The sequence below is a fragment of the Monomorium pharaonis genome, chromosome 10 (genome assembly GCF_013373865.1).
Source record: "Monomorium pharaonis isolate MP-MQ-018 chromosome 10, ASM1337386v2, whole genome shotgun sequence".
Classification (NCBI taxonomy): domain Eukaryota; kingdom Metazoa; phylum Arthropoda; class Insecta; order Hymenoptera; family Formicidae; genus Monomorium; species Monomorium pharaonis.
Genome location: NC_050476.1, coordinates 11,034,948 through 11,046,028, shown reverse-complemented (window position 1 = coordinate 11,046,028; position 11,081 = coordinate 11,034,948). Strand labels below are relative to the sequence as shown.

Here is an 11,081-nt window from a genome sequence, read left to right as displayed (position 1 = left end):
TGTTGAGTAAAGAATTTGCATTAAATTTTGTTTGCGGAATGAATATTCTGCCGCGGAAACGTTGAGCATTTTGCAGAAGGCCTTTGGTGATAAGGCTATGTCATAAAAAAATGTTTATAAGTGATACAAGGACCTGAAAGAAGACCGAGAACGAATTCAAGACGAACAGCGCCCCGAACGACCATCGTAATCTACCGATAAAAACCACGTTAAGGAAATCAAAGATTTGGTGCTCGAAAATCGTCGATTGACAATTAGACACCTTGCTGATGCTGCGGGCATTTCATTTGGATCAACTCAAACTATTTTAAAAGATGTTTTATGCCTCAAACGCGTCAAATCTCGATTGGTTCCAAAAACATTCAATTTCGTCCGGGACACTGTTTGTCTTGAACTCGTTCTCGGTCTACTTTGAAGTCTTTGTACCACTTGTAAACATTTTTTTGCGACATAGTCCTATCATTAAAGGCCTTCTGCAACATCCTCAACATTTCCGCGGCAGAATATTCATTCCGCAAAATTTAAAACGTCTATATACGTATTTTTACAGGAGCGGTGCACTTGCACACTGTTCAAATGGACACGATGTTTTTGGACACGATATCTTGCGCACGGTTCAAATGACCACGGTGCATTTGGACATAAAAGAAATTTTATTAAAAATGTACACCAGTTACATGCACACGTAAAATTTGGCCACAGATATTTGCACACGAAAAAATGCCCATCGTTCACTTAGACATGTAAAAGTTGCACACCATTCATTTGCACACCGCTCACTTGCGCACCATTCACTTGCACATCGTTCACTTGCCCACCACTCCTTTGCACATGGAAAGATGCACACCGATTATTTGCACACGGAAAGATGCACACCGATTATTTGCACACGGAAAGATGCGCACTGATTATTTGCACACGGAAAAATGCACATTGATCATTTGCACACGGAAAGATGCGCACTGATCATTTGCACACTGAAAGATGTGCACCAATCATTTGCACACCGTTTAGTTGCACACCGTTCAATTGCGCACCGTTCAATCAAACACCTATTAAATATTCATACATTATGACTGCGTTTGCAATGTGTACATGGGTTAGCGACTTGGACGGGGTGCGTGAAAAAAAGGGGGGGGGTCGAAGGCCCCTTCTCCCGTGTGTGCGTGCGTGCGTGCGTGCGTGCGTGCGTAAAGCATTCACTACACCACATGAGTTTGCGACTTAAATGGTATGCAATTGAACGGTGTGCAACTGAATGGTGTGCAAATAAACGGTGTTTAAAAACACCATGTCCAAATGAACAGTATGCAAATGATCGGTGCGCATCTTTCCGTATGCAAATGATCAGTGTGCATCTTTCCGTATGCAAATGATCAGTGCGCATCTTTCCGTGTGCAAATGATCAATGCGCATCTTTCCGTGTGCAAATGATCAGTGCGCATCTTTCCGTATGCAAATGATTGGTGCGCATCTTTCCGTGTGCAAATGATCGGTGTGCATCTTTCCATGTGCAAATGATCGGTGCACATTTTTTGGTGGGCAAGTGAATGATGTGCAAGTGAACGGTGTGCAAGTGAACGATGTGCAAATGAATGTGCAACTTTTACGTGTCCAAGTGAACGGCATTTTTTTTGTGTGCAAATATCCGGTGATCAAATTTTACGTGTGCATATAACTGGTGTACATTTTTAATAAAATTTCTTTTGTGTTCAAATGCACCGTGTCCAAATGCACCGTGTCCATTTGAACTATGTCCAAGTGAGTGCCACCCATTTTTACAAGCATCTCGTTTTGCGTGGAAAGTCGCAAACCTATGTGATACAGAGAATGTTTCGCACGCACGCTCATACGCAACACACACACACACACACACACACACACACACGAGGGGGTGTAAGAGAGGCCTTCGGCCTGTTCAAGTCGCTAATCCATGTAAATTGTTTTGGAACTCTGCAACACATGTGAATGTGTGCGTGCGTGCGTGCGTGCGTGCTTTATCTATGCTCTGGCAAAAACTGAAAAAAATTATATTAAGACCGATCTATTTATAGAAACGCGCCGAGTAAAATTGCTCAGTATGTAATGTACGACCGCGCGTGATCGTATTCCCGCCTTTCGAATTCCCTTCGATAGGCGAGATAGTTTGAATGGGATAATATTACAGGAATCTGTTTTATTTTGAATTAAACACGGTAATTAGGGCGAACCGAAGGAGGAAAATCCGAGCCCGCAAGTGCGAGCCCGGCAAAAACCCCTTTTAGAAGTTTATTGAAGAAATTACAACACTGAGCTCAGTACAAAAGAAAGCGAAGATAATATAAATTTGAGGTGCGAGCGTTGCTTTCTAGGATATGCGAGAGTCGCATCGATATGTTCGTTACGTAAGTCGGACCACGAGGATCGCGACGCAAATAGGGAGGTTCGGTTCCCGTAAGTCGGATCGCGAGGATCGCGACGCAAAGTGGGAGGCTCGGCTCCCTCGCGGGCCTGCTGTAGACACGGCCGCACGTAAAGAGTTTGTTAAAGAATGACTCGAATCTCGCGTGAAACGTAAAGGCACGGCTACGTAGCCCAAGTCCGCACAGACACGTTTTCTTAAAACGAATTCGGTCGTCGCACTATCACTTATAGCGCTGATGCTCGAAGAAAAGCTGTCACTCGATCGGTGACCCGGAAGAGAGTGAGAGCTCGTGGCCGACCGGTCCACAAGCCCTTGTCTCCCCGCGGCAGCACCGCCGGTGACGCTCGGGAAAAATCGGGTGCGCTACGAAGACAATATTCGTCCGCGAATGACTGCCGATTGACGTCACGCCTACCGGCAAATCCCGGGCGAGTCCGCGCCCGTTCAATGACATTGGTTTTGGCTGTGTTCCAACGGAACATACTCCCCCGCAAGTTGCGAAAGCAATCGGTTGACAAATGTACGCTTCGCGAAAGTGGTTGACAATGTGTATCACAATTTTATTACAATGGTGTTCGTGTCGGGAGAAGTCGCAGTTATTTCTCCGGAAATAAACAGACCTGCGTGATGTTGCGCTTGTAGACGCCGTTGGCGGTCTTAACCGTTGCTACCCGCGCAATGCCGTCGCTCCCAGGATGCACCTCGTGGATCACGCCCAGCGGCCACCGCGCACAGGGAAAATTCTTGTCGATGATAATGACTACGGCGTTCTTCCTGAGTATTCCGTTTGAGTCGCGCCATTTTTGGCGAGTTTGCAACTTGTTGAGGTATTCTAGATGCCATCGTCGCCAGAAGTCCTGGCTTTCGTGATGAATCTCCAGGTCGAGAGTCGATTATCTGGACCTAAAGAGAGATCATGATCGGGCACCATCGTGAGTGGACGTCCGGCTAATAAAATAGCGGGAGTCAGCGCGATCGGATCATTCGGATCGGACGAAATTGAACAAAGCGGGCGCGAATTTAATATCGCTTCGACCTCAATCGCTAGCGTATTGAGCACTTCAAATGTGAGCAGTTGTTCCTTTATTACGCGCTTGAAATGATGCTTAAAGGATTTCACCGCTGCCTCCCAGAGCCCGCCAAAATGCGGTGAGAGGGGCGGATTGAAATGCCAGATGATGTTCTTGGCAACAGCAAACGCATTTACAGTGGTTTGAAAAGATTCTGACTGGTATAGGGCGTAAAGTTCGCGAAGCTGATTGTTCGCGCCTACGAAGTTTGTACCGTTGTCGGAGTACACATGTTCCGGAATGCCTCGTCGGTCGATGAAGCGACGGAAAGCTCCCAGAAACCCGTTCGTCGTCAAGTCGCTTGCAATTTCTACGTGTACAGCCTTCGTAGCCATTCACACGAAAAGGCATCCGTATGCCTTGACTCGCGATCGATTTCGTAGTTTCCTTTCTTTAATAAAAAATGGTCCAAAGAAGTCAACACCGGTGTGTAGAAACGCGGGCGTCTCGTTTACTCGAGCTTCCGGAAGATCTGCCATTTGTCCGTGCAGTAACTTCGAACGATGCCGAATGCAATTGACACATTTGCGCACGATTCGTCGGACTTGGTCTTTTCCATTGAAAAGCCAAAAGCGAGCCCGCAACGCGTAAAGTGTGCTTTGGATACCGGCGTGATACGTTCGTTTGTGTATTTCTTTTATGATGAGATCCGTGACTCGATTGTTGGATGGAAGTAAAATCGGATGCCGCGTACCGAAAGGCAACTTTGCATTTCGTAACCGCCCCCTAACGCGTAGCAATCCGCGTTCGTCAATGAAAGGATTCAGTTCGTCAAATCTGGTGCCCTTTCGATACGACACTGTAATTTCGCCCGGTTTAGTCTCTCGCGACGTTGTGAGCCGTTTAATTTTGACCGAAAAATTCTCGCGCTGAATTATTCTTAAAACACGTAACTCCGCTTCCTTCCGTTCTTTAACGTTAAGTAATTTTCCCGAATTCCCCGCCCCTTTATATTTAGCAGAGAGCCATCGTAGACCGCGTGCCACTCCGTTAATTAACGTGTTATATGATGATCGAACTCGCTGTACGGCGTTGCATTCGATTTGAGACAGACGTCTCGTTCAGAATCCAATGAGTCGGGAACATTAATTTTGAGACTCGCGGCCAGTCAGTTTCGGGTAATGATAGCCACGAAGGGCCATGGAACCACGTTTGATTTTTAACGAAATCATTTGGAAGTTGTCCTCTAGACAATGCATCCGCGGGATTATCTTTCGACCCCACGTGTTTCCATTCCGCCGCGTCTCCGATTGTTTGAATTTCGGCTACGCGATTTGATTCAAATACCTTTAAGTTCTGAGGACTCTTTTTAATCCAATGCAATACGATAGAGGAGTCAGACCAGAAGATTACTCTGTCGAATTCAAGATCGAAATTCGCATAGGCTTTCTTGTATAGTCGAACGAGGGTCAATGCTCCGCAGAGCTCGAGACGAGGAATAGTTGAATTCTTTATGGGTGCGACTTGCGACTTTGCGCACGCTAAGCGAGTTTTCACTTGTTGTGAGTTATAGGAACGGATGTACAAGCAAGCTCCATAACCCCTTTGACTTGCGTCGCAGATGCCGTGGAGTTCGATTTGAGTCGGGTTATCCATCAGTAATCGCCGGTCCACGGCTAAATCGCGGATAATTCTCAGCTGAGTAACGAACGACAACCAGGCTGTGTGCAATTCCTGAGACGCTGACTCGTCTTATTCTAATATATCTAACCAACATTTTTGCATTATGATTTTCGCGTACAGCACTACGGGGCCGAGCAGACCGAGAGGATCAAAGATCCTTGCGATTTTGAACAAAATGTTGCGTTTCGTTACCCTTGCAGATAAATCGAATGGTTTCACGGTAAAAACCAGTTCGTCTTGGTTTGAATTCCACACGACTCCTAATGTTTTTAATATGGCGTTTTGTTCAATCGCGCAATCTAAGTTTAAAATTTTCTCGCTCATATTGTTGAGCGCATGTTTGTGATTAGAGGCCCATTGTCGGATGTTAAACCCGTCCCGTTGTAAAAGCTTGATGATTTCGTCGCGAATTTTGAGAACTTCGTCTAGAGAATCCGCGCCGGTCAACAAATCGTCTACGTATAAATAGCGTTTCAAAACGTCGCGTGCCCGAGTGAATTTCGATCCTTCGTCGTCGGTGAGTTGTTGGATAGTTCGTATCGCAAGGAACGGCGCGGACGCAACGCCGAACGTCATCGTATTGAGCTCGTATGTTCGAATACCGTTTTCCGTTTCCCAGAAGATTATCTGAAATTTTCGATCGTTCGGATGTATGAGTATTTGACGATACATTTTCTCGATGTCGGCCGTCACGACGTACTTATGCACGCGAAATCGTAATAAATGATCGAGAAGTTTATCTTGTATCGTTGGCCCGACTAGTAACATGTCGTTGAGTGACATGCCGCGGTTGGTTTTCGCGGAGGCGTCGAATACGGTGCGAATCTTTGTGGTGTTGCTTGATGCTTTAATAACCGCGTGATGCGGTAAGAAATATCCGTTCTCCGATTCACCCTTGACTAATAACATGTGACCGAGTGTTATATATTCGTTCATGACTCTACTGTATTCCGCGTTGACGCGAGGATCTGCCCTGAGGCGTTTCTGAAGTGAATAGAAACGTCGTAGAGTTTGCGAGCGCAAGATCCGTGTTGTTCGTTCGGAAAGGCAATCTCACGATATAACGCCCGCTCGCGTCACAAGTTGTATTTCTCACGTAATGCGCTTCGCACATTTCATCGTCTGAAAGTTTATCAGGCTTATCTCCTACGTTTTCTATCGTCCAAAATTTTTTCAACTGCGCGGATAACTCTAGTAGTGTGCAACAAATCCGTTGACTCTTATTATTGCCGCGAATACCCCCCCGCAATTACCCATCCTAGCCGCGTTTTTTGCAAGATTAGATCACTGTTGTTTTGCGATAGATTAATTTGTCCGACGCATAGCATTGAGAGTGTGGCTCTGGCGCCAATTAAAATGTCGACCGGACGCGGCATATGAAATTGCGGATCGGCCAGCTGAATGTTCGCCGGAAGTTAAACTAACTCGCGCGGAAACATTCAATCCGGTACCGAGTTCGCGATCTTCGGGATGGTTAAAAACGTAAGGCTTCGCTCGTAATTGCCTTGTAATGACTGGAAACTGATGTCGAGACATCGTGCTCATTTCGTCAATTGCGCCTACTGGAATTGCACACGCCCGCAGGCAATCGTAAAAGGCCTGCGAGCCTTTCCGTGATGAAATGCGCTGTTGAGCATGTGTCCAGCAGTGCTCGCGCGGTCATCGTCCTACCCCTCGCGTCGCGAACCGTTACTACCGCGCTCATCATGAGTTGAGAATTTGGCAACGACGACGCGGTATTTAACGAGATACATTCTAGTCATGTTTGTTGGGTGTTTTCTGCCTTGACGCTCGACTGAATTGGTTTTGAATCGGTATTCGTTGTGGGTTTCACGTCATTTGCCGCGCTCGGGGATTTTTTCTGCGAATGTAAAAGCGAATGGTGGAATTTCGGACAGAATTTGCAATGCGCGCCGTTGCACGTGCCGTCGTGCGCGCGAAGACAATTTCGGCAAAGTTTGTTTTGTCGCGTAAAATCTCAGCGTTGTTGTATATTCAATTTCCCGAACGCGGAACATTTGTGGAGGGGATGGTCTCCCTTGCATTTCACGCACGCACCCGGTGTATTAAAAACAAGTGCGCGCGTACCCGACCTGACGCGCCGCGCTTTTGTTGTTGATGGCTGCGAGTCCGCGCGACGTTTGCCACTCGTTTCCTCTCTACGCGCATTATCTTGTTCTAATTTACAGAGTTGGAAAGCGGTTTCGTCGAGGAATTTGTAAAATCGTTTCAGATCCGGTAATTCATCAAGAGCTAACGTGTCCTCCCATTTATTCCGAATTCCGATCGACAATGATCTTTCTAGAACTCTGATGATTATTCGTTCGTCGATCTGTACTTGAAGTGTTTCCAACATTCTCAAATGTTGCCGCACGTTGTCAATTAATTTGGAAAGTTCCGCGGAAATTGCCTTAGGCAACGGCTTGACGTCGAGAATCGCGTCGATGTGTGTCGACACCAACACACGTTTTCTTTCGTACGATTCGACAAGTAATTCCCATGCTCATTTGTAATTAGTCGCGTCCGCGTCGTACATCGATATTTTATTTAACCCGCTCGCCTGTAGTGTGTCCCTTAAATAAAGAAATTTAACGAGATCATCAATATCCGAGCGCGTGTCAATCATTGTTAAAAACGTATTTTTAAATGAAAGCCATTTATCATGGCTTCCGTCAAATTTGGGAAGTTCGGCGACGGACAGTTTCAAAAGCTTCTGCTTTTCTAGAAACGTCGATTGCCCCATGACCGGTTGAAATATCGACTCGTCGGCATTCGGTATGCCTTGGATGCGAGAGGCGATATCGTAATACGCGTCTTGTATTAGCGTGATCCTTCCGACGAGTTTGTTCTCTTCGTCCAATTCGATCAATTCTTTATGCAAATTTTCGTATTCGTGAAAAAGTGTGGTAACTCGCTTTAGTCTTAAATTTGCATTAATTTTATTATATTTCCCGTCATTAAATCCGTTCTCTAAGTTCGTTAATTGTGTCTCTACAGACTTAATCTTTCTCGCGATAAACGCGATTCTCCTTTTCGACGCCGCGTCCATGTCGATTCAAATGCTGACTCTTTACGCGAAAGAGAGAAAAAATTGAGCCTCCTTTGAAGAAGGAAGGCGAAAGAAGAGAAGAAGGAAGGCGAAAGAAGAGAAGAAGGAAGGCGAAAGAAGAGAAGAAGGAAGGCGAAAGAAGAGAAGAAAACAAAGGAAACTGAGTCCCGGCTCGAAAGACCTTCGTTCGCAATTGTTTTGTTGTCGCTAGGTCGATGCGTGGTTTTTGGGACGTGCGCGCCCGAACAAGTAAAAACAGGTCGCGCGGAGGGAATGGGGTGACGCCGCGCGCCCGTTATTCCACGCCCCCCCCCCCCCGCCTCCAAGTACGACGAAGCGTATGTGGCGCGCAGAAGAATGACGCAATAGCGGCGCGCAAGCTAAAACATGCTCGAACAGACAAAGACGAGTCGCACGTGGCGCGCGAAAAATGATGCAATGGCCGCGTAAATGAAAGATCACAGAGATGTGGTAGTTCCAGAAAGATTTGACTTATCTTGTTGCGATTCGCAGAAACTGCAGGCGTCGATGACCACTGGGAGGGAGGCGTCCTGGTGCGGGAGCGACGGCGATGGTGTTGATGTTGAGTCGTTGAAAAGGCGATCTGCAACGCTGCTGACTGTCGTTGTGTGCGGCGCGATGACACGTGTATTGTCACGTTCGCGATCGTTCCACCTCGTTGCACTAGCTCGCACCTCACAGGAGGTACCAAAATGTACAACCGCGCGTAATCGTATTCCCGCCTTTCGAATTCCCTTTGATAGGCGAGATAGTTTAAATGGGATATTATTACAGGAATCTGTTTTATTTTGAATTAAACACTGCAATTAGGGCGAACTCAAGGAGGAAAATCCGAGCCCGCAAATGCGAGCCCGGCAAAAATCCCCTTTTAGAAGTTTAAAGAAGGAATTACAACACTGACCTCAGTACAAAAAAAAGCGAAGATAATATAAATCTAAGGTGCGAGCGTTGATTTCTAAGATATGCGAGAGTCGCATCGATATGTTCGTTACGCAAGTCGGACCACGAGGATCGCGACGCAAATAGGGAGGTTCGGTTCCCGTAAGTCGGATCGCGACGCAAAGTGGGAGACTCGGCTTCCTCGTGAGCCTGCTGTCGACACGACCGCACGTGAAGAGTTTGTTAAAGAATGTCTCGAATCTCGCGTGAAACGTAAAGGCACGGCTACGTAGCCCAAGTCCGCACAGACACGTTTTCTTAAAACGAATTCGGTCGTCGCACTATCACTCGTAGCGCTGATGCTCGCAGAAAAGCTGTCGCTCGATCGGTGACCCGGAAGAGAGTGAGAGCTCGTGGCCGGCCGGTCCACAAGCCCCCGTCTCCCCGCGCCGCCGGTGACGCTCGGGAAAAATCGGGTGCGCTACGAAGACAATATTCATCCGCGAATGACTGTCGATTGACGTCACGCCTACCGGCAAATCCCGAGCGAGTCCGCGCCCGTTCAATGACATTGGTTTTGGCTGTGTTTCAACGGAACATGTAAAATGTTTCTCGTATTGTCATTGTTCCGACATACTCGATTTGATCGCCGAGCAGTTAGAATTCGTGTCGAAATCTATTCTACTACGCGTGTGTGGTAACTGTATTGAACACGTGTGGAACGGGCTTCCGGAACATATTAAGTTGATCCGGAGGTTCAAAGCTATCGTTGTTGTTACGAAAATTACAATCAACTGTGGCAGCGGAAACACATCGACGGCCCTGCATCGTTGATAATTGTCGCGAATGCCAGCATATACCATGATATCAATTTTGTAGTCCAAGTAATTGGCTGAAAAAGCGATTGGCTAGAGGCGACCGGGGTATTAATCCGTTGGACACGGCGTGTTGGGAAAACGACATTGCATCCTCCCGGAGCAACGAACTCACCGACAGACACGCGGCTGACAATATACTTTCTGTATAAGCGCGATTCGACTTTCGGAAAAAGAGCTGACGCAATAGCCGGTTGGGCGGCTATGAAAACCAAGACGGAAATTGCTATGGGTTTGAAAAAGAAAAAAAGATAAAAAGAAGAGAGTGAGTAAACGAATACCTCCGGTTGCGAATACCTCAAGAACTATGTATCGTTATTATGTGACAAAGCAGTAATTATGCAGAATGCAGGATAGGAATTTTTGGATAACCTACCAGAAGGATACTTCAACTTTTACGTACCGCTTACCTATTATTTGGGTTGCTGCGAGGATTACAACGTATGATTGTTAACGCTTGTCACAAATGGATTTTGATACAAGCGCGTAACGATAACAATTCTATGGAAATTCTATGGCTCAATCGGAAATTGATATATTCAATGTACAGTGCCACATGTTACGTTAAATGAAGTCAACAAATTATCTTTGCTACGAGTTTTGAAGAGTGGACGATGTCTAAGTATGAGTTTTTGCTTCTGGGATCTGTACGAGTACCCTCTGTTGCAGAGTACGACGAAACATTCATAGGCTGTCACAACTGCAATTCAACTCGAGAAATCACGCTTTGCACTGCAGACTGGTCGAAAAAATATTATGTCTCAAGTTGCAACAATGTTTGATGACTGTGATTTGACCAACGTAAAACTTTATCTAAACTCTGAATTTTATTCATATCATGATTTGAATTTAGACTTTCGTAAAGGATATGCCATTCTGTATGACATGAATCGATGTTTTGGTAAATCTTATTATGGACATGAGTGTGAAACGCTGCTCGGTATAATCACATTCCTGGAAAAAGAAACTTTTCTTATTATGAATATGAGTGTGAAACGCTGCTCAGTGTAATCACATTCCTGGAAAAATAAATTTTTGCGGTCATTGGCTGTTCGCGACAAAACGAATCCGTCAAGAGTTCTACCGTAGATGTGCGCATAGAATTTGATTGCAAAGAGAATGTTTCCGCGAATACTACCGCTTACTCTCTCTCTCTCTCT

At 46.1% G+C, this 11,081-nt stretch overlaps 2 protein-coding genes across 2 annotated transcripts; both read right to left on the bottom strand.

The window, feature by feature from the left end:
• Positions 1 to 3,236: 3,236 nt before the first annotated feature.
• LOC105828455 lies at positions 3,237 to 3,809 on the bottom strand. The gene has a single exon (XM_012666782.2). The coding sequence runs from the start codon at positions 3,807 to 3,809 to the stop codon at positions 3,237 to 3,239; it is 573 nt and encodes a 190-aa protein (XP_012522236.2).
• Positions 3,810 to 5,166: 1,357 nt separating this feature from the next.
• On the bottom strand, positions 5,167 to 6,033 carry LOC118647762. Its single transcript, XM_036293203.1, has one exon. It carries the CDS (start codon positions 6,031 to 6,033, stop codon positions 5,167 to 5,169), a length of 867 nt encoding a protein of 288 aa, XP_036149096.1.
• Positions 6,034 to 11,081: the final 5,048 nt, after the last annotated feature.

What these genes read in the sequence shown, in the direction of transcription:
- LOC105828455 (XM_012666782.2), bottom strand. Translation starts at nt 3,809, where the DNA reads ATGGCTACGAAGGCTGTACACGTAGAAATTGCAAGCGACTTGACGACG.
- LOC118647762 (XM_036293203.1), bottom strand. Translation starts at nt 6,033, where the DNA reads ATGAACGAATATATAACACTCGGTCACATGTTATTAGTCAAGGGTGAA.